This window comes from Stomoxys calcitrans, chromosome 1 (genome assembly GCF_963082655.1).
Source record: "Stomoxys calcitrans chromosome 1, idStoCalc2.1, whole genome shotgun sequence".
Lineage (NCBI taxonomy): Eukaryota > Metazoa > Arthropoda > Insecta > Diptera > Muscidae > Stomoxys > Stomoxys calcitrans.
In genome coordinates this window covers 169,706,394-169,731,409 of record NC_081552.1, presented here as the reverse complement: position 1 = coordinate 169,731,409, position 25,016 = coordinate 169,706,394, and the positions used below count along the sequence as shown (strand labels likewise).

Here is a 25,016-nt window from a genome sequence, read left to right as displayed (position 1 = left end):
CAAATTTTATAGAAGTAGAATAATAATGGCGGCTTTTATGGGCTTAAGACTCTCAATCGGCAGATCGGTCTGTATGGCAGCTATATTTAAATATAGTCCGATCTGGACCATATTTAGATGTGACGACGGAAGGGTTAAAACAAGTCACTGTTTCAAGTTCCAGCGCAATCGGATTATAAATGCAGCTTTTATTGGGTCAAGACCCTTAATCGGCAGATCGCTCTATTTAGCAGCTATATCGAACTATAGTCCCATCTGCACCATATTTGAGCAGGATGTCGGGCGGCTTAAAGCAACTCACCATTGGCAGCAATATCTAAATATAGTCCGATTTGAACTATCTTTGAGTGGGATATCGGAAGGTTTACAACAACGAACCGTTTTTAATTTCATCGAAATCGGATAATAAATGCGCCTGTTACGGACTTAAAACCCTTAACCAGTATTATGGTCTAAACGGAAGCTATATGTAAATATGGTCCGATATGGGCTATATTCGGTGCTTTTTTGCGGCTTTTGCGGGCTCAAAACCCTTAATCGCCAGCTCGGTCTATATCCATATACAGTCCGATTTGGCTCATTGAAGAACATAACTTACGTATAGATATATGAGTCTGTGCAAAGTTTCAACTCAATATCTCAATTTTTAAAGACTTAAGTGTGATTACAACTGACGGACACACAGACATCGTCAAATCGTCTTAGAATTTTTCGACCCTGCATATATATGTAGGGTCGGAAATAAATATTGCGATGTGTTGTAAACGGAATGACTAAATGAATATACCCCCTATCCTATGGTGGTGGGTATAGTATAAGCTTCTAGTGTAAGAACTGTAATTGAGAGATCGGTTTATATGGGAACTACATCAGGTTATAAAACGATTTGGACCGTACTTGACACAGTTTGTGGAAGTCGTTACAGAACGCTACGTTAACAATTTTAGCCAAATCGATCGAAAATTGCGGCCTCCATGGGATCAAGAAGTCAAATCGGGAGATCGGTTTATATGGGAGCTAATATATCCAAATCTGAACCGATATAACCCATTTCCAATTCCCAACTACCTACATCAATACTAAGTATCTGTGCAAAATTTCAAGCGGTTAGCTTTATGGTCAGATCGCTATCGTGATTTCGACAGACGGATACACGGACAGACGGACACGCGGACAGACAGACGGACGGACATGTCTATATCGATCAAGAATGGTGTCACTTCTAACAAAGCCGCGCTTGGATGCCTAAAGGGACTCATCATGGCAGGATCGAAAGAATTTGGCAAGGATGAACTCCTGTCGTACACAAAGACCATGATAAAGCTGCAGTGACGGCTCGAAAGTTCATTCTGAAGATAAGAGCAATTGATCTTGTCCAGAAACCTTTGGGCTGAAGAGATGTACATAGTTTATGATCTGAAAATTCCTGGCTTAATAGTGCGGAGAATGGCTTCAAAATGCCATTCCAAAATGGGTGAGATGGTATAGTTGAAGGGTACTGGATGTTACCTATGGCATCAAGGGAGATCAGGGTCTTTCGAAACAAAACAACAATCGCCTATGTGGGTCTTTGAAGACGTGCCAAATATGATGTAAGTCTTTCGATGATCAAGCACTTCGAGGCAAATCATCGCATGTTTCTTCGGAAAAACTGGTCATGTGGCGACTGTTCCGCTTAAGCAACTTGGGAGATCAATTCTGAGTGGTACATCACAATTTTTTTAATTTGTAATTTATTTATTTACACCCGCACAACAAGAATATAAAATTCTTATAATTAAAGTGCGGGTAATATCTCCAGAAATTGTACATAGTAAACACTTACAACTAAGAATCTATAGCTATACATTAATATTGTACATCAAGGTTTTGAATTAATAATTTTCTAAAGGAAAAAAAACTAACATTTGTGGCTTTGTAGATTTGAATTTAAAAGAAACAAGTAAAAGCGTGCTAAGTTCGGCCGGGCTGAATCTTATATACCCTCCACCATGGATCGCATTTGTCGAGTTCTTTTCCCGGCATCTCTTCTTAGGCAAAAAAAAGGATATAAGAAAAGATTTGCTCTGCGATTAGAGCGATATTAAGATATGGTCTGGTTTGGACCACAATTAAATTATATTTATGTTGGAGACCTGTGTAAAATGTCAGCCAATTCGAATAAGAATTGCGCTCTTTGTGGGCTCAAGAAGTAAAATAGAGAGATCGATTTATTTGGGAGCTGTATCGGGCTATAGACCGATTCAGACCATAATAAACACGTATGTTAATGGTCATGAGAGAATCCGTCGTACAAAATTTCGGGCAAATCGGATAATAATTGCGACCTCTGGAGGCTCCAGTCAAGATCCCAGATCGGTTTATATGGCAGCTATATTAGGTTATGGACCGATTTGAACCATACTTGGCACAGTTGATGGATATAATAACGAAACACGTCTTGCAAAATTTCATTCCAATCGGATAAGAATTGCGTACTCTAGAGGCTCAAGAAGTCAAAATCCCAGATCGGTTTATATGACAGCTATATCAGGTTATGAACCGATTTGAACCATTTTTGGCACAGTTGTTGGATATCATAACAAAACACGTCGTGCAAAATTTCATTTCAATCGGATAAGAATTGCGCACTCTAGAGGCTCAAGAAGTCAAGACCCAAGATCGGTTTATATGGCAGCTATATAAGGTTATAGACCGATTTGTACCATACTTGGCACAGTTGTTGGATATAATAAAAATTTCGTGCAAAATTTCATTCCAATCGGATAAGAATTGCGCACTCAAGAAGTCAAGACCCAAGATCGGTTTATATGGCAGCTATATCAGGTTATGAATCGATTTGAACCATACTTGGCACAATTGTTGGATATAATAACAAAACACGTAGTGCAAAATTTCATCCCAATCGGATAAGAATTGCGCACTCTAGTGGCTCAAGAAGTCAAGACCCATGATCGGTTTTTATGGCAGCTGTATCAAAACATGGACCGATATGGCCCATTTACAATACCAACCGACCTACACTAATAAAAAGTATTTGTGCAAAATTTCAAGCGGCTAGCTTTACTCCTTTGGAAGTTAGCGTGCTTTCGACAGACAGACGGACGGACATGGCTAGGTCGACATAAAATTTCACGACGATCAAGAATATATATACTTTATGGGATCTCAGACGAATATTTCGAGTTGTTACAATCAGAATGAAGAAATTAGTATATATATCTTATGGTGGAGGGTATAAAAACAAAAATTAATTTATCAATTAAAGAGGAGTTAATAGACTCAGTTGATCCGAAAAACAAGTAAAAAGGCGTTAAGTTCGGCCGGGCCGAACTTTGGATATCCACCACCTCGGGTATATATATAAACCACCTTTCATCAAAATTCGATGAAAATTACATACCTTATACTCATACACCTCATACCGATCTGAACTATATACGACACGGATGTCGAAAAGCCGAACATAAGTCGCTGTGTCAAATTTCAGTGAAATCGGATTATAAATGCGCCTTTTATGGGGCCAAGACTTTAAATCGAGATATCGGTCTACATGGCAGCTTTATCCAAATCTGGGCCGATTTGGGCCAAGTTGCATAAACATGTCGAAAAGCCTAACACAAAGCACTGTCCCAAATTTCGGCGAAATCGGACAATAAATGCCTCTTTTATGGGCCCTAAACCTTGAATTGAGAGATCGGTCTATATGGCAGCTATATGCAAATCTGGACCGATCTGGGGAAAATTTAAGAAGGACGTCGATGAGCCTAACCAAACTCACTATGTCAAATTTTAGCGACATCGGACAATAAATGCGTCTTTTATGGCCCCAAAAAATTAAACCTCGATATCGGTCTATATGGCAGCTATATCCAAATCTGGACCGATCTGTGCGATACTGCAGAAGTATGCCAATGGGCTTAACTTAACTCACTGTTCCAAATTTCGGCGACATCGGACAATAAATGAGTATTTTATGGGCCCAAAACCATAAATCAAGAAATCGGTCTATATGGCAGCTATATCTAAATCTGAACCGATCTGAGCCAAATTAACGAAGGATGTCGATGGACCTTACACAATTCACTGTCCCGAATTTCATCAAAATCGGATAATAAATGTGGCTTTTGTGGGCCTAAGACCCTTTACCGGAGGATCGGTCTATATGGCAGCTATATCCAAATCTGAACCGATCTGGGCCAATTTAACGAAGGAAGTCGAAGGGCCTAACACAACTCACTGTCCCAAATTTCAGCGAAATCGGATAATAAATGTGGCTTTTCTGGGCCCTAGACCCTAAATCGGAGGATCGGTCTATATGGCAGCTATATTCAAATCTGGACCGATCTGAGCCAAATTGACGAAGGAAGTCGAAGGGCCTAACACAAATCCCTGTCCCAAATTTCAGCAAAATCGGATAATAAATGTGGCTTTTATGGGCCTAAGACCCTAAATCGGCGGATCGGTCTATATGGGGGCTATATCAAGATATAGTCCGATATAGCCCATCTTCGAACATAACCTGCTTATGAGCAAAAAAAGAATCTGTGCAAAATTTCAGCTCAATATCTCTATTTTTAAAGGCTGTAGCGTGATTTCAACAGACAGACGGACAGACGGACGGACATGTCTAGATCGTCTTAGATTTTTACGCTGATCAAGAATATATATACTTTATAGGGTCGGAAATTGATATTTCGATGTGTTGCAAACCGAATGACAAAATGAATATACCCCCATCCGTCGGTGGTGGGTATAAAAAAATAAATTAAAGTATAAGAATAAAAAAAAATAAATAAATGAGTCTTAACGTTCATCAACTTAATGCAGTAAAATGTTTCCAAAGTCTGGTTTTAAATGTTGCCGAGGTACTGAGTAATTGCAGATCGTTAGGAAGTGAGTTCCAGAGACGTACAGCGAATATGAACATATGCCATTCAGAAACAAGCATCCGAAGGATTTTGGGAATGATTTTTTTACCTCTAATAGATCTGGCGAAATCAATAAATCCATACAGATATTGTGATGCCTGCGTGTAGATCAGTTTATGCAGGAAAATAAGCGATCTCAGGTACAACAAGTGCTGTAAGGAGACGCCATACAGGGATAAAGAGTATTCAGAGATGGAATCGCGCCGTCTCAAGCCAAATACATAACGAGTAACGCTATTAAAAAAAGGTGTTTAGCTTACATCTACCTTCCGAGTCGCAATTAGCAAATAACTCACAGCCGTAGAGAATGCCGGGAACAAGATAAGTCTTTGCTAAGAGAGACCTTACCCGCAGCGGAGTAACCGACTGAGTGGCCCAGAGAGCACGCAATTTTGAATAACCCTAACCAACGACAGAGTCGATGTGATTACTCCAAGTCAGAGTGCTATATAAGCTCTTTGCATGAGGAACGATTTCCAATCTAACGTCGTTAATGAATATACCGACATCACATGAAAAACGAGACAGCCTGTTTCTGATAACAACACACTTGGACTTTACAGGGTTGAGACACAGGCCATTGGCTTTCGCCCACGTGCTGACTCTTGACAGATCATGATTAAGCAGACATATGTTTTCAGCAATCTCATCCCTCGGAGTACAATGAAAAAAGAAGAGGACCCAGAATTGTTCCCTGAGGAACACCTTTTAAAAGAACCAGAGGCGACGATACAGAAGACTTATAACTGACGGACTGAGTGCGGTGTGACAGGTACGACAAAATAAGACGAACGGAGGTAGAAGAAAAGTTGTAAAGATGTCTCATCTTATCACATAACAAGGAATGATCCACAGTGTCAAATGCCTTAGAATGGTCAAGAAGAGCAATGAAATGTATTTTGTCACTCTCCAAATTGACCCTAATCATCTCAGTGACCTCTGCCAAGGCAGTTACGCAGCTATGGTTAGGACGAAACCCGGACTGTCTCACATATAACAAAGAGTTCTCGTTGACAAAAGACGACATTTGCAAATACAGCAATTTCTCAAAGACCTTTGACAAGTAACAAAGAATCGCAATTGGTTTATATTCCTTGGAAATTTTAGGCAGTGGGATGACCTTGGCATGCTTCCACGCTAATGGAAAATAACACGTGGTCAAAATCCTATTGAAAACATGAGGAATAATAAGGGGGAGCAAGAGTCTTACAAATTTAGGATCAATGCCATCAGATTCGATAGCGTTAGACTTTACAGTCGCAACACACTCAAGGACATCGGCGGGACCAATGCATCTGAAGCCAAAACCAGAGTCTTCATCGAGAGAGAGGGGGAGATATTGAAGCCATAGAAATTGGGATCAACTGAGATCTGTGGAACATTAATAAATGCATCATTAAGCCCATTGATGTCCAAGTTTGGTGAACATCTATTAGTATCTTTCCCAATTCCTATGTCTCCAATAACCTTCCAAGTTCTCTTGGAGCAGAAGTAAAGCGTCTGTAATAGTAGTCTTTCTTGGCTATTTTAATCAACTTATTGACGTGGTCTCTTGCTGAGCCAAAGACATCATGTAACTCAGGACACTTTTCTAGTCTTGAGTGGAACCGTAAGTTCCTGTAGGTCACGGATATTCCTCCGTAGAAAGTAAGTTTGTTCATCGATAGTTTCCATACGAAAAATCAGATCCCAGTCGATAAGCACACCACTCGAAAGCAAAAAATCATGGTCAAGACTGGCAAAATCTCTATATGAATAAGTTTCCCTAGTACTGGTGAGCTCAAATTCATAACATAAATAGATCAAGTCATGGTTCGAAAAACATGACGCTGACAATTGGTCGTGTGGGAGGACTTTATAAGTGTCAATAACAAAGAACAGATCGAGAAGCGTGTTGGAGGATGCGGAAAAATGCGAGGGAATTGTTGAATTAACAGGCAAAATCCCCCAAGGAAGACATTGCAAACGTCAAGCCCGTGTCCTGTAAAACGTTAAAGTTGAAGTCCCCAGCAACCACAATGTATGAGTAAGCAACATTTACATTTATCTATTTCGGACACCGGTTAACATTGATTTGATATATGCAATGAATTTGTGCCAAATGTAAAAAATATTAAAAAAAAAGTGACGACTTTTTCAAAAAAATTGTGTGTTTACGCGTCGCTGCCACTATCCCCTTCACTATCAAAGCAGCACTATATCTTCCTCGGTCTTTTGCAAAAGGTTTATGGACCTAATTTTTGTTTTGGCGACCAAATTAACTAATTTGACGGGAGCTCGCACAAAAGCGTCCGTACTGTTTAACAGCGGAATGTATCCACACAATTTGAATGCCTGAATTCTAAGAAGAAATTCGAAAAACGAACAAAAAAACAAACCATTGTTCCAGCTCATTTTTGACCAGCCAAAACGTCGAATTCGAGGTTCATACGCCGTAGGGACTTGGCACCCAATTATTTCTTTATATTTCCGCACATTAATATGAAAATGGGTTGTCTATGATTTTGGTCGCCCGAAATACTGTTGAAGCATTCAATAATCATTTTTTGAAGGTGTGGAATTAGGGGTTGAACAACTGGTTTTAGTTCATGCAAAAGTGTATAAATCATACTGGAGGATACTTGGAAAAACAATAAACCCATTTTGGAGAATAAAAAATGTTCATTATCAGTCCAAAAATTTATTAAGCAGTCCTCGCATTTTCGGTTGTTTAAATGTTTCATAATGACGTCATGAAAACTAAATCTAATGTAATACAATTTCAAGCTAATTCAGAGGTAAACCGACAACACAACAATACATTGCTTAAAAAGGAAAAAGTACCCACAACATGTTTCCTATCACACCATACAAATGGTGGCTATATAATTGTCGAAGCTGTTCGAACTCAGTTCTTTTTTTATTTTACATGTAACATAGTCTTGTTCCTGATAATTGCGAACCTAATTATAAGTTAAAAATTTTAATCCACTAAACACACACTACACCAAATTCTTTTCCACTCCCCTTTTCAGATGGTCGCCACCGACGAAAATACTTCCACACAGAATACACCAGACAGTGGTGGCACGTTCGGAAAGTTAAAGCAGACACTTTCATCGTCCTTGCTAACGGCCCAAGATAGAGGTAAGTGGATTATTATTATGGTTTTGGCTTCTCCCTAATGGCCTGCGGTTATCTAATAGCTTCCGCAGCAATCATACAGCAATGTTCTTACACTCTGGTACAGGTGAACACATGTTTTTTGTTGTTCCATACCAGGTACACTTAAATACACCGGTAATGCGAATTGTTAACATAATCTTGGTGAATAATTGCTTTTCGATGTTCTTGGAAATGACTACAAATTCTAAGAAACAGTAGAAAATAATAAATGTTTGTTCTTTCAACGTCTTCAACTGAAACAGTGAGAGAAGTAGTATTGCGTGACTAACAAATAAACAACCCCCAGGAAAAACTGTTAATTTTTGAACCATGATATTTCGCAAAAAGATCACTTTTGGGGTGTTAGGCAAAGGAATTTTAAAAATACATATTGTGAACGGACGAAAATAACAAAATACATTTGTAACTAAATTCCAAATTTGGAGTCAAAAATATTAAGACCCACATAACCATATTGGTTAATTTTTATAGCCGTTTGTTATACCTTGACATATATTGGTTTGAGACCCTATAAAATATATCGCATAGCAAAAATGTAGGCTACATAAAATTCTAAACAAATTCCCCGAAGGCACCATATATCTGAAATAAAATCCTAATCCGCATCTCTCGACTTGAAAATATATACGTCCGCCTTTGTACTATGGGGCCAGTGACAGGTTTTCGAGGCAAAAAGTTAATTTTTCAAGTGAAGAATTTGAACGAAATAATAACGGAATTCTATTATCAACACTCTGAAACACTAAAAAGTAACAAAAAGAGTAATCAATCTGGTAACACTTCACATTCACATTCAACATAAATAAACTGTGAAAGTATTTAATGCGCCAAACAGTAAATATAAATATTTAAATTTATTGTTTTAAAATAGAAACCCCTTCTTTGCAAATGCAAATTTGCTCATGAAAATTCCACTAAGGAACTGGGGCAAACTTCTCACATATCACTGAGTGCTGTCCGATTCAAATTTTAAGCTCAGTGATAAGGGGCCTCCGAGTCCAAACGGCGTGCCGCAATGCGACACCTCTTTGGGGAGAAGTTTTAACATGGCATAGTACCTCACAAATGTCAACAGCATTGTGAGGGGATAACCAACGCTGAAAATTTTTTCTGATGTTCTCGCCAGAATTCGAACCCAGGCATTCAGAGTCATAGGCGGACATGCTAACCTCTGCGCTACGGTGGCTGCCAAAACCCTTCTAGTATTCTAGCATTATCAAGCAAGAAAAATGGTTAATGTCGTAAATATATTTTTGAGTTAACATGTGATATATCTTTTGGTGTAGTTTGTTTTGTTGTCCGTGTTTTGTTTGGAATAGAACTTTCGGTATCGGGGCGTATCCGTGAAAAAATAACCACGTGTACTTTCATTCTGTGAAAAAGTGCTCATAAATATTTGATTTCAAATGGCGTAAAACTTAGAACTTGGCGTAGATATTTTTATGTTTTGGTTGGAGAATAATCGCAAACCCATTATTGTAATCAATTGGATTTCCAAGAAATTTAATATAAGTATCGGCGACAACGAAATGACAGCACTAAAAAAGCGTTTTAATGTATATAAGCGATTTTTATAGATATAAAGGGTGATTTTTTAGCTATTATCTTTTTGTCAATACTAATAGTTTAAACAGCTCATGCACGTTGCGGGTTGGTTTTTTTTTCTGTCAAACATGTTCAGTTTGGTCTATAATTTAATCATGAATCGTCTTACAAATGAACAACTACTGCATATTATTGAATTTCATCAAAATGTGTGCTATGTTAAGAAAGTTCATCGCGCGCTTCTTCCATTTTATGGTCAATTGAATCGACCCGAGGTTATCGACGTAAATAAGCAGAATTGTGGATTTGGAGTGAAGATCAAGCGCTACCAATGCATGCAGAAAAATTCACAGTTTGGTGCGGTTCATGGGCTGGTGGCATCATTGGACCGTACTTCTTCAAATATGATGCGAATTGTAATGTAACTGTGAATGGTGATCATTACCGTGAGATGATATCCAACTTTTTTTTGCCCAAAATGCCAGAGCTTGACTTGCATGACGGGCAACAATAGACTTAATACGAGGCGAGTTCGGTTAACATTTTATTTCACGCTCGGGACCGGTCAATTGGCCGCCTAGATCGTGCGATTTAACACCTTTAGACTATTCTTTGTGGGGCTATGTTAAAGCTCATGTCTATACAGACAAGCCCGCTTCAATTGACGAGTTGGAAGACAACATTGAAGCATTTATTCGTGAGATACCGGCCGAAATGTTGGAAAGAGCATGCCAAAATTGGACCAAGCGGATGCACCATTTGAGGCACAGTTACGGTCAACATTTGCATGAAATAATCTTCAAACATTATATGGACCGTATTGTCGATTCAAATAAAAATTTCATGAATTTTATGTTTTTTTTTTTAAAAAACTTTCCTATAGCTATTAAAAAATCACCTTTTATATAGGAGCCGATTTTGATCAAAATTTGCACACATATTGGGACTTCAAATAAAACACCTCATGCTAAATTTTGTAAAGATCGGGCCTTAATTGTGGCTTCTGCAGCCGTAAAAGTCTATATCGGATGAAAAATATATACGGGAGCTATATCTAAATCTGAATCGATTTTGATAAGATTTTGCTCACACATTAGAACGTCAAATAGAACACCTCATGCTATATTATACTATTCCTAGAATAGAAAGCATAAAACAATGGTCTAAATTCGGACAATATCCTGCAATGGACGCTCAATAAGATTTTATGACCGAAAACAGAAAGCGCACACAGACAAACCAAACGAACGGCATGTCGTATGTGTTGTAGGTCACTGCCTATACACAAAACAGCACTGGCAGCATCAACCGTTGAGCGATTGCCGTGCGAAGAACAAAAGATCTTTGGGTTTGTTGCTATTAGCATCGTTGGATAAGTTGGATTTGAATAAGGAAAGTAAGATTTGATTTGTTTTCTATAGCGCTTGTGAATCAAGTCGCCTCTATAAATTCAGATGTGTGCTTTACAATCTACTCCAGTTGGGATGGTTGGTTGTAAAGCACCATTTTCTATTTGACATCGCCCGCTGATGATATTTGTTGGTCGAAATTAAAATCGCGATACGGGTAACCAAATGCTTCTAGAAAGCATTAATCAATGCTCTGCAATGGAATCTCAATGAAAAAATAATGCTACAAATAATAGCTTTTTCCAAATCAATGATCGAGGCTTAGGGTTTGAGTTAGGGATTGAATTTTAATTTTATGTATTGTAGATAACGTTTCTGCAATACCGATTTTATTTATTTTTATACCCTCTACCATAGGATGGGTGTGTACTAATTTCATCCTTCTGTTTGTAGCACCTCGAAATATTCGTCCAAGACCCCTTAAAGTATATATATTCTTAAACGCCATGACATTTTAAATCGATCTAGTTTGTCCGTCTGTCTGTCGGAAGCATGCTAACATTCGAAGGAGGTAAGCTAGCCACTTGAAATTTTGCACAAATACTTCTTATTGCATTTTGACTTCATGAACCACTAGAGGGCACAATCCTTATCCGATTTGGTTGAAATTTTGCATGGTATTTTGGTATTTTGTAATGATTTCCAAACATTGTGCTTGAGCCCCTAGAGAGCGCAATTCCTATCCGATTTGGCTGGCATTTTGCAAGACGTGCTTCAGTATGACTTCCAACAACTGTGCTGAGTATGGTTGAAATTGGTCCCAGCCGAACTTGGCACGAATAAAGCTAGGTGCTTGAAATTAAGCACCAATATTTCCTGTTCATTTTTGATATAGCTGCCATATAAACCGGTCTCGGGTCTTGACTTCTTGAGCCGCTGGAGGGTGCAATTATTATCCGATTTGACTGAAATTTTGCTGAAATTGTTTTGTTTTGACTTCCAATAATTGTGCCAAGTATGGTCCAAATCGGTTCTTAACCTGATATATCTCCTATATAAACCGATCTCAGATATTGACTTCTTGAGCCTCTAGAGGGCGCAATTTTTATCGGATTTGGCTGATATTTTGGAATGAAGTGTATAGTTTCAATTACCAACAACTGTGCCGAGTATGGCACAAATCGGTTCATTAACTGTTATACCATCCGAACTCGGATCTTCACTGTAAGGTGCAATTATTATGCGATTCGGCTGAAGTTTTGCACAATGAATTCTACTTTGGTCTCCAATAGCCAAACCAAGTATGGCTCAAATCGGTTCATAACTTGGTATAGCTCAAATAGCATAGCAATTCCTATGTTTGCCTATCATTAGATATCGGCCAAAGAACTTGATAAATGCGATCCTTGTTGGAGGGTACATAAGATTCGGTCCGGCCGAACTTTGCATGCTTTAATTTGTCAATAATAATACATCTGAATAAATTATATAACTTGACCTCCAGAAACGAGGAAAATATTTTGAACATAATAAGTCGCTGAATATAGCCGTAAGTGACCCATATAACTCTCAGGTACAAGATTTAAGGTTAGCTGGAACTGGAAGGAAACTTGTTATAGTTGCATTGGATAGAATTTTCGAACTTATCACACATCTCTGAATCGTCAGGCGATTCCCTACAATCAAGCTTCTTGCAACTAGGGAACCTTTATCATAGAAATCACAAACTACTTAAAGCCACTGGGACTGCTGCAAAGATAATTCCTCATCCTGACAAGATAAACAAAATAAGAGCTCATGTTCCCAGCATTGAACTGAGCCCTCACTTCTCAGATACGGAGTAGATCATGCCGACCCTCCTTCAGAATTGGGCCTCTCAGTGGGAACAAATATTGTGCAAGCTTCATTCAACATATTATAAAAAGACGTAATTCGCAAAACTATGTCGCAATCAGAAACCCAACGAATGCCGTATAAACCCGACTGCAACAGACCAAAGTTGAAATTGCCAAAATGACCATACCACTGCGCAACTGAACTTCAACAGTTAAAGGCGGATGGTATCCATCCTCAGGTTCCGCAAATGGCAAACATCTACATAGAGAAACGTCCATGTTCGAGGTAAACACCAGCTCCAAAATCCCAAAATCATATGATGAATGTTATTCATCTGAAACAAGTACTGAATAGAAATGTTCATCCAGAATGCATCCATACCAAATGACGAAATTGTTGATGAAACAGGCACATAGCCCTCGGCGATATCTTTCGGCACGCCGTTTGGCTCCAGCCATATCCTTTTCAATGAGCCTAAAACTTCAATTGCACAGCACTCATTGAAATATGAGTAGTTTGCTGCTGTACCCCAACGGAATGTTCGTTAGCAAATTTGCATTTGTAATACTCCATGCACTCATCATCAAATCGTGGCTGTATGCATTATCGACACCAAATGTTATCAAAAGGTAGTAACTGTCTCGAATTATCGATTTGGATAAAAACGCGAAAATCTCAATTTTGGTCGCATACATATTTTTGGTGGTAAGGGTACATCTAAAATTTGATTTGAAGTTGACTCAAATCTTGGAAAAAGGCCACAAAAAAATGCCAACATGGTTCCACCAAACTTTTAGCAGAGAAGTCAATACTATGCTTTAAATTACGACCTGGAATATTGAAAAGGCATTATTTGCATCTAAATTAGAAAGCCCCAAAACGAAATGGTATGGCATGCTGCACGTAAAGTATGACAAGGACATGGGCATGGCATGAAAATGTGCAAAAATAATTTGTTGTAGTAAAATTTTTTTGCTGCTTCAGCTTACGTATTACCCAATGGAGCTTTTGGGTTGCACGGTTATTGCACAATGCGGTGTCATACCTTTTTGGGGCTGCACATGACAGCCCATTTGTTCAGTTCGTCCCTTTTCTCTCTGGTTACATTATGCTTAGTTCTCGTTGTAATGTGCATTTTATTGGGTATACCAAAGCGACAGGAAATGTTAGTGTGGTGGCAGTGAAAACCAGCAGGAAACTAAAATATATATCACTCGTACTTACGGAGAGTTTTTCCACTTCAGGCGGAAGCACAAGTATGATATTTGTGTGGACTGTGTTACATTACATATACGGCTCATGATATATGAATGGATGTGCTTCAAATATACTCGTATAATGGAAGGGCGTTCAGAATGATTCAACAAAAAGTCTGAATTTGGAACTAATTCCGGTTGTCCAATGGTGTAATTTATTAACTTTAAATTTTTTAGCTATGCACAAAACTTACTTTTGGCACAAAAGGTCGAGTGAAAAAAAAGTTATATTTACACGAATACAGTTGTGATTTCCGCTGTGGTTGTGCTGAAGCTTGAATTTCAAAACTCACATGTTTGCTAAGTTCGACCGCTTCAAATTTTGTATACCCTGCACCATAGATCGAAGTGAAGTTACTGCAATCATCTCTTTAAAGGATGATGGGAGGTCAAGCAATAAATCCCATGGAGTTTTCACTTATTTGAATAAGATTAACTGCCTACATGTGGTCAAGAAGGGTCAAATGGGGGTTTAGTTTTCTGTGGCACCTATATCAGTCGCTTATAACTATGGCGAGGTATATACATACACATGTATATGGAATATGAAAAGATTTTGGTAAAAATGTCAGTATTCATAAGAGAATGGCATGTGCCAATTTTCGTGAGGATAGGTTGAAAAATTACCATATTACCCAAAATCGGAAGAACATATATATACATATGGGAGCTATTTCCTTATATGGGAGCTACATCTAAATCTGAGCCGACTTCTATGAAATTCACCAGTTACATCGAAAGCCATTAGAGTATACAAGTGACCACTTCAGCTCCGTAGCCAGGAGGAGCTCGATGAAAGCAAAATTGTGGCAAAATTGGTCAATAAATGCGCTTGTTGTGACTCTAAAAGTTCAAATCGGGCGATATATATGAGAGCTATATCTTAATCTGAACCGATTTCCCTTAAATTCACCAGTAATGTTTAGAGTCAAGAAAAAATCCTTCCTGCCAAATTTCGAGAGAATCTGACCATTTTATTGCATTACTTCTGTAGATCGTACGAACATATATATGGAAGCTATATCCAAATCTGAACCGATTTCTTCCATTTTCAATAGGCTTCGTCTCAAGGACCAAAAAGTATGCCTGCACCAAAATTTTAAAACGGTCGGATAAAAACTGCGACCTGTACTTTGTACACAAATTAACACGGACAGACAGGCAGACGGACATTGACTTAGAAAGTGATTCTGAATCGAACGGTATACCTATCAATGCGTCTATCTCTCTTCCTTCCAGGTGTTACAAACAAATGCACTAAATTATAATACCCTGTACCACAGTAGTGGTGTAGATTGTAATGAAACTGAAGGTCCGGGCCCCAAAAAATAATTTTTTCTAACGACAAAATTTTAATGAATTTTTTATAAAGACAAATTTTAATGTAAAATTGTATTTTTATACACAAAATTTTAATAAATATTTTCTAAACACAGAATGAAATTGAATTCTATCTAAAGTCAACATTTCAAAAAATAATTTCTGAAGACAAAATTATAATGAAATTTTTTTTAATACCCAAATTTCAGTGAAAAATTCTCTAAAGGTAAAATTGTTATTCATTAGGTCATTATTTTTGGAAGAAAAATTTAAGTCACTCAAGGATAGCTGCGATAGAGGTATTCATTAGGCGGTTGATGATCTGCGTCTATTTCCAGTGGAGCGACAGATCTAGAGCCCGGGAGTAGAATGGACTCCAAAGACCCAACAGCTGCGGTGGTGGTATCAGGCCGTAGCATGTTGTCTGCTACTGAAACCTCGACTGATGGAGCGGCTGCTCCAGGCTCCACTAGCCGACAGACGACTGGTCAGCAGGGGCTTTTGACGAAGTCACCTGGTTCGAGTCTAAAGGACAAGGCCGAACCTATTCCTTCTTCGCATGCCTATAATTTGCCTAGGCCATCGGCCTTCCCCGGCAAACCAACATGCCCTTTAAGAGGTTGGAATAATAGAAGACGCATCGCTCTCAGGTTTATTGAGAGGCTTGGTGCGAATGATCCTAAGACTCTCACTGATAGGGAGAGAGATTCCCTAAATTGGGCTCGGGAATTCGCTGCACAGGCTACCCCAAAGACTACACGTCTAGATTCGGAAACTGTACCGCAGTTAGCCAAATGGCTGCGGTCACCTGGAGGGCATCCGTACCTAAAAGAACTAGGGCGAACAACAGTATGATGGGTTCAAGAACGTTTGCTAATGTCGCTAGGGACAGTTTGGTGATGGCAGTTGACGACAAGGGAGAAGAACAGGGCTGCATACCTAGGATTAATTGGAGTGGGATAGTTAATGGACTGTCATCAGTATACTCCGATGTCCTTGCGGAATTTCCCGGGTCTCCTTCAGTTTGTGACGATGCAGGCTTGTATCGAAACCGATACAAACTAATTGTCGTTGTGCGTTAAAGAAGATTGGTGAGATCTGGCCATGTGCAGCACTAGATTTAGTCAAGAAGGAAGATATTCCGTCTCGACCAATGGCGTATACTTGGATACCAAGGATTACCTCAGATCCTGAATCGATACTTGGAAGACTAAGGGAATGTAATCCCAATTTTTCAACCACCGACTGGAAGATTGGTAGATTGGATGTGGCCGATGGTGACCGGAGACATGCAGTATTCGTATCAAATACCGTCTGTCTCGCAGACCTCAACAAGTCTGAAGGGGTTGTATCCTACGGATTCAACAAGTTGAAACTGAAGATCTATAGAAGCGATGGGGTTGGGGAATCGGGAGACGACTCAGCATTTGTTGCTGAACACTTGCCTGACGAACTATCGACCACATCGCTAAAGTCTGGCGCATTGCAGGAGACTGAAAATCCCCCTGCCACAATCGAGACAGGAGGGGATAGCATCGAAACGGGACCCGACAAGCCCTGTGTGGGTAGGTCACAAAGTAAGACTGAGCTCAAAGTTCGCGCCAGCGGGGAAGCACGGAACTCAGATAGTACTTCGACAGCAGCAGTTAGTGAAGAATCTAAGGAGAAATCGTCCACACCGCAAGTGCCCAGTGTCCTGGGGAAGAATGGTTCCACAGCTTTCCCACCTGTCCCTGGATGCATACGGAAGCTCATCATGACAAGTTCTAACGAATTTTGTGAGGATGAACTCCTGGTGGAGTCAGAAGACGAGGCTTACACAACAGTGGTGGAAGTTCTGAATCCTGACTATGGTCCGGTTTCTACAGATAAATCTCCACCATTGTAAGGCCGCTTCTGCGTCAATAAAGGTCCTCCTGATGGCTGGGGTATTTGATGTGGTTCTTATCTAAGAACCATGGGTTTGTGGAAGAAAGGTACGTGGACTAAGAATTCCGGGATTTAAAATGTTCAAGGGTAAGGGGAATGGAAGCCACAGAACCTGTATTCTTGCAAAGGGTAGTCTAAATGCTTTTCTTCTTCCGTCGCTAAGCACTAAAGATTTGGTAGTAGCCAACCTTGAAGTAAACAAGTCTTATTACTGGCTGGCATCCTCATATATGGCACACGATTCAGAAATGCCGCCTTCAAACCATAGGTCGCTGGTTGAAGCTGCTTCTGTAGGGAAGAAAAACCCCATTGTAGGAAGTGATCCCAATGCACATCACCAGATATGGGGAAGTTCGGATGTCAACGAAAGGGGTTAGTCTAAGGAAGGACTGCAGAAAACTCTTCAACAGAGCAAAAGCCACAAGATTGGGACATCTATAAGGCTGAGCTAAGAAAATATAAGAGCGAGCTTAGAAAAGCTCAGAACAAATACTGGGTAGAATTCTGCAGCTCCGTGGAGGATACATCTGAGGCTTCTAGGCTACGGAAGATTCTGTATTCTAGATCTATTTCGGTGGGGTATATCCAGAAGTCAGAGAATGAATGGACAATGTCTAGTGAGGAAACACCAGAACTACTCGTTGATACACATTTCCCGAGAAGTTCTCCAACAGACAACGTGGTGCCAGAAGAGGTTGTCACTGATATGCATTCGTCGGAAGTTATTAGGGAAATTGTGTCTGAGCCGAGAACCCTTTGGGCGATAAGGAGTTTCGACTCCTTTAAGTCGCCAGGCCCTTTTGATGTATCACCGGTTGAATTACAAGCTGTGTCTGATAAACTAGTTCCCTGGCTTGGGGAGATATACTCTGCTTGTATCAGAATGTCGTATATACCTGTGGAATGGAGGGACACGAAGGTCATTATCATTTCGAAAGCAGGAAAACCCTACCACACGAAGGCGAAAGATCTTCGTCCTATTGGTCTGACATCCTTTATACTGAAGACTCTTGAGAGGTTGATAGAAACACATCTCAGGGCAAAAATCCCTGGAGATCGCCTGTCGCGGCAGGAGCATGCATATAGTAAAGGTAAATCCACTGAAACAGCCCTTCACGACATAGTCGGCTACGTAGAGGGTTCTCTCGCCGTCAAGGAATATACAATGGTAGCATTTCTCGACATCGGCTTTCAATAATGTAAAACCGAAGTCAATTATGAAGGAGATGGAGTTTCTACAAGTTGCCTACAGTGGTTGGACAGAATGTTCCATTTACAGAAATCGTAAAATACCTGGGTGTTTTGTTGGACAGGATATTGAACTTCAAATCCAACATTTTAAAAAGGGCAAGAAAGGCAACACTTGCCCTATACACCTGCAAGAGAATCATTGGCAAAAATAGGGGCTTTAGACCGCGTGTCATGCATTGGGTATATACTGCAGTTGTCAGCCCTACTATGCTATATGGTCTAGTGGTCTGGTGGGCGGCGCTTCAAAAATCCACCTACTGCTCAATACTTAACCGGATCCAAAGGATGGCTTGTTTGTGCATCACAGCTGCACTGAGAACTACACCATCTGATGCACTGGATTTAATGCTACATCTTATGCCTCTGGACATTGTGGCTACCCAAATGGGAGCGACCACTGCCGAGAGGTTAAGGGGGTTTTCTCATTGGCCATGCTGCGGTAACGGACACTGTGTTATACTTTATTCAATATCGGATGTTCCAGGCAGTGTGGATTACACCCTACCTGAGCCGATTAGAACAACGATATCTCTGGTAACAGAAGTTACATAGACTTCTATACGGATGGTTCCAAACTTAAGTACCAGGCGGGCTTTGGGGTGTACTCTAAAGATCTAGAACTGGTTTTATCGAAGAGGTTACCCGACCACTGCAGTGTGTATCAAGCAGAGATCCTTACAGTTAAGGAAGTGATGGAATGGCAAAGATATAATGTCATTACGACGATTGATATAAATATCTTCTCAGACAACAAAAACCGCCCTCGAATGTCGCAAATCTCTCAACGAGATGGAAGTTTTCAAGACCGAAGGTCAACGAATGATAGATGGTCACAAAGAGGAGGCTGTAAGCATTCCAAAACTATGTTGCGTAATATAGACTTGAAGAGGTCTACTGCTTTGTTGTCATTGGCTAAAACAGACGTCTCAGTCATTGTATCCGTCATGACAGGTTACTGTCTAATCGGAAAACATGCTGACAGACAGAAGACCGACTTTTGCGGAAACTGTAGGGACGTCGTGGAGAGACTATATAGGTTCTCATTTCTTTAAGAACCTGTCTGATTTAGCGGATGTGAACATTCGCAAGTTATTGGGCTTTTTAAAGCGATCTGGATGCTTCAATGGTAGGAACTAGAAGGCATATTCCTTCTTCTGTTCCTGTGATACCACAATAGACGATTGGCACTTAAACCTAACCAAGGTTTCTCTATCAATCTGTTAAATTTTCTAAATTATCAAGAGAATGCGAAACACTAAATATCAGTGTCTGCGCCTTAAGTGAGGTACGATGGAAAGATTGCGAAGAAGTTAGGAATAGAAAAGATGATGTCTTATTATACTCTGGGATGCCGAACCAAGAGGATGCACATATTAGAGGTGTTGGTATCTTCTTAAGAACCACAGCTTTTAAAGCACGCATAGATTGGAAGGCGATATCAGAAAGAGTTATTGTCGCCAACTTAAGGACCAAATACAATAATTTAACTGTAATACAATGCCACACTCCCACAGAGAAAAGCGAATTACCCGATAAAGAAGCTTTTTATAGCCAGTTAAGCGGCACTATCATCAAGGAACCTAAGAAAAAAATATTGTTCTCCTTCTTGAAGACTCCAATGCCCAACTGGGTTCAAATAATGACGGCTACGAGAACATACTTTGGAAAATGCAATAGGATGTCGCAATGTCAACGCAATGTCAATTGTTAATAGAATTGTGCTTGAAGTTCGATCATAAAATAGGAGGATCGCTACGATGCCACATAACTACAATACTTGAGTCACCTGGAGGCAATCGGCATTTCCGGCATATCGTCCTTTATAAAGGACGCTCTCTAAAAATTAAGTTTCCGCTTTTATATAAAAATATTTTTTAAAATAGCTTATTTAATTATAAAAAAAAAATATTTTTTTTTGAATAAACTGTGCTAGGGAGCTTCATGCCCCAAAATGTTAAGCGATGTTCCAAATAAGCGGAGTGCAGAAATAAGTAGTGACCATTATCTCATGAAAGCAGAGATAAAACTTAAATTATTTCCTAAGATAAATAATCATACTTCACAATCAAAGAAACTAAAGAACAGCGAAATTTTATATATTTCTACGATACTCTAATGAAGTGAGTAGTGTAAAAATCGAAGCAAGTAAATCTATAGAAGACAAGTGGCGACTGTCCTAGGTTTCAAAGGGAACCAATCCAAGGACATCATAGAAAAACGGGAAGTCATAAAACAGAAAAGGCTCAACAAATAAACCGCGAGTAAAAGAACTCAAAAATGAATACAAATGCATAAGCAAAGAAATAAGAAAACAAATAAAGAGCGACAAGAAATGCTACTTCGAGAAACTTGGAAATGAAGCGCAAACAGCTGCAAACAAAGGAAGTTACAGAGGCCTCTATAAAATCATAAAAATGCATCCAGCATCATCATACAAGTTGAAACAGGATGCCTTATAACAGCGAAGGTCGACCAAATAAGGTTTTGAAAAATCATTTCGAAAAATCTATGAACATTATTCATTGTCCTTAGCAGCAGTTTCAAAAATCAACGATGCATCCAACTGAAAGTCCATCCCACGAAGAAACCAAATTAGCAATTGACACCTTGAATAACGGTAAAGCGGCCGAAAACGACAGTATACCGGCAGAATGTAAAAGGTTTGCCGTGACATTATGGCAGAAAAGTTATACCCCTCGTTTAAGCAAATTTGGGATGAGGAAGCTAATCCACAAGACTGGAAGGTGTCAATTATTGAAAAACTTCCTATAAAAGGCAGTAGAACAGGGGGATCTCGGGGGATATCGCTACTACCAACAGTTATTCAAATATTCAACATATTTAATCGAATATCTGACCCATTAGAAAAAACGCTACTTAAGAACCAGGCCGGCTTTAGAGCGTGTAGATCATATTGGTTGCCCAAAAAGTAATTGCGGATTTTTCATATAGTCGGCGTTGACAAATTTTTTCACAGCTTGTGACTCTGTAATTGCATTCTTTCTTCTGTCAGTTATCAGCTGTTACTTTTAGCTTGCTTTAGAAAAAAAGTGTAAAAAAAGTATATTTGATTAAAGTTCATTCTAAGCTTTATTAAAAATGCATTTACTTTCTTTTAAAAAATCAGCAATTACTTTTTGGGCAACCCAATATTTAGGTCATACATGCACTACCAGCATCATTATAGAGCAATCAATCGAATTATACAATTCCTTGCTAAATTCGCGAAGCTGGAATGGACTGCATTTTAGATAAGGCTCCCAGATATGTAAAACAGTGAAACGAAACACAAGTGGAAAGAATGCAGGTTTGAGTTTTATTGTGGAAGGCAATACCTTACCAATTCAGATATTTAAGCACAAGTAAGTTTAAAACACAAAGTGTCAGATAGACATACTGATTTAGTACATACAACAATTAGTTTCAGTGAATTCAGCAAAGAAAAGGACAGCACGTTACCTTCAATTGAATAAAAGCTTTCTCTTTATGACAAAGAAAGGGTTTAAGGTGACCGCTTTGTTAGGTTGATGATATCTAAGAATTCATTTCATAAAATATTTCAATTAATTCATATCTTAAGTTCTAAAGTTCAATCATTTGTGGAACGGAGTTCAACACGAATATAATACTAGTCTCTACTTGGCATTCGTAGATAATGAAAAGGCATTCGTAGCCCTAAATAGAACATACATATGGGATGTACTTTCAGCGAAAAGAAATCTAAAATATATTGTGTCGATCATCAAGTATATCTACGACGGAACCACATCGAGAGTGCTGCAAAAAGGCAGTATCAGCGAACCCTTTGTTACTACGAATGAAGTGCGCTAAGGATGCACCCTCTCCCAATTACAATTTATTGCGGTCCATGATACCGTATTTGAAAAGCTGGATGACGCACCATCTGGATTAGGCTGGAGAATGTTCAACAAATTAGGGCATCTGAAGTACACCGACGATGCAGTTCTTTTAACATGCACTTATTCGGATATGCAGGCTGAACTAAATAAGCTATCCGCAGAATCCCTTAGGGTCGGTCAAAGATAAATAAGAGCAAAACAAAAAAAAAATGAGAATTAACCCAAATAACGAGCAGCCGTTTAAAATCTATAATGATGAGGTTGACTACGTGGATGGCTTCGAATACCTCGGCAGCATCCTAGTAACAACTAGTGGTACGACAGAAGATGAAGAAAACCCAATGAGAAAGCACAGGGAGCGTTTGCATCTCTTGGAAATGTATGGGCATCCGATACTATGGAACTTAACACAAAAATTTAAGTATTTTATGCGTATGTTAAATCGATTTAACTATACGGACCTGAAACTTGCCTTTTCACTAACACCATAACTCATAACTACAAGTGTTCGTAAACCGATGCCTTCGAATAGTACTGAAAATATGGTGGCCTCGAGCCATATCAAACGAACGATTATAACATATAACTGGTCAACAAGCAATTTTCGGGTGACATTACCAAACGAAAGTATAGATGGCTGGGACACTCACTAAGAAAAAACGAGGACGAAATTGGCAACACAACAGAGGCAGACCATAAAATACATGGAGAAGAACAATAACAGCAGAAAGCAAATATTCCATCGACGAATTAAGATATTTAGCAAATGATAGAGATAAATGTTGCCGTTTCTGGTAGGTACCCACCAAAATTGGTGGGTTATTATTCACTTGGTAGGCTGACCTCAATTTTTGGTAGACTTTCCCATAAAGTGTCAAGTTATTTACTGAAAAAATCGCCGGGGATAACTAAAATTAGTTCACTTCGTGTTGTTTCTATCTATTCGTCAATAGTGCAGAATAAAACCATGGATGTGAGGAGCCAATTACTGTTTCAAGGAGTCTCACTGCTTCAAATTTCAGAAACAAGGCCGTAAATTTTGAAATTGATTGTTGTCGTGGTGACAATCGGAAAACAGGACAACATGGCAGCTAAACTCAGAGAAATCATTGGTTGGAATTCGATTATAGGTATAAATTGATGATAATGGTAAATAATTTCTATTGGAAGCATTAAATGAACATGTACATAATCCATCTATTTGTTGTGCCAATCATTTGCATAAATAAAAAAATGGTTTTGCATCTAGTTGTTGTATCTACTACTTATTATTTGAAAATTCCTAATGGAGAAAAAACAAAGTGTTAGCTGAACTACGATGTCGGTATTTGCATACAGTTTCTGTTTTAGTTAGTACGTTCTGCAACCAATCAGTTTACTATAACCGAATGTGTTATTGTCATTTATATTCGAAAAAGCAGCAAAGTTATTTCTTCTCTGTGTTAAGTATGGTACAATTTATTCGTGCAAAAGTAAATGTCCAGTATAGACATAAATAATTATACTACATACAAGTTTTAGAATTCTGTATTTCAATTCGCGCACATAATATTTACGAGGAGCTCACTTAGCATATTGGATAAGCCTGCATACTTCAGATATTGGTTATTGACCGTAATGCAGCTATTTCATCATGCTGGCGTAGTCCATTTTGTTGTAATAGTTTCAAGGCACTTGAAATCCATTTGCAGTTCTAAGCTGGATATTTCTCTGTTTATTGTGGAAAAGCAATCACATATTGGAATTGTTCAAATAAAGAAACATAAATAAACAAGTAAAAAGGCGTTAAGTTCGGCCGGGCCGAACTTTGGATACTCACCACCTCGGGTATATATGTAAACCACCTTTCATTCCGAATCTGGACGGATCTGGACCAAATTGACGAAGGATGTCGAAGGGCTTAACACAGCCCACTGTCCCAAATTTCATCAAAATCGGATACTAAATGTGGTTTTTTGGGCCTAAGAACCTAAATCGGAGGATCGGTCTATATGGCAGCTATAACCAAATCTTGACCGATCTGGGCCAAATTGACGTAGAATGTCGAAGGGCCTAACACAACTCACTGTCCCAAATTTCAGCAAAATCGGATAATAAATGTGGCTTTTATGGGCCTAAGACCCTAAATCGGCCGATCGGTCTATATGGGGGCTATATCAAGATATAGTCCGATATAGCCCATCTTCGAACTTAACCTGCTTATGGACAAAAAAAAGAATCTGTGCAAAGTTTCAGCTCAATATATCTGTTTTTAAAGGCTGTAGCGTGATTTCAACAGACAGACGGACGGACATGTCTAGATCGTCTTAGATTTTTACGCTGATCAAGAATATACAATATATCTTTATAGGGTCGGAAATGGATATTTCGATGTGTTGCAAACGGAATGACAAAATGAATATACCCCCATCCTTCGGTGATGGGTATAAAAATATGCCAAAAGTATGCTCTTTCAATTTTTCCATACAGTACTATTTCCTATAACAAATATAGGGCAAAAACCGCAATTTCAACTTTCGTTGTCGCTACCGAACTGTTTATGAACCTTTGTAGTATGTGGAACCAACATTATTC

General features: G+C 39.1%; 1 protein-coding gene across 3 annotated transcripts in view; it reads left to right on the top strand.

Moving 5' to 3' along the window:
- The window catches only part of LOC106095928 (regulating synaptic membrane exocytosis protein 2), a 448,297-nt gene that overhangs the window by 269,923 nt on the left and 153,358 nt on the right, over positions 1-25,016 (top strand). For all 3 annotated transcript variants that reach the window (XM_059361097.1, XM_059361096.1, XM_059361095.1), the window contains one exon: positions 7,946-8,057. In XM_059361097.1, the coding sequence (XP_059217080.1) occupies positions 7,946-8,057 (112 nt within the window). The remainder of the gene's footprint in view (positions 1-7,945; positions 8,058-25,016) is intronic.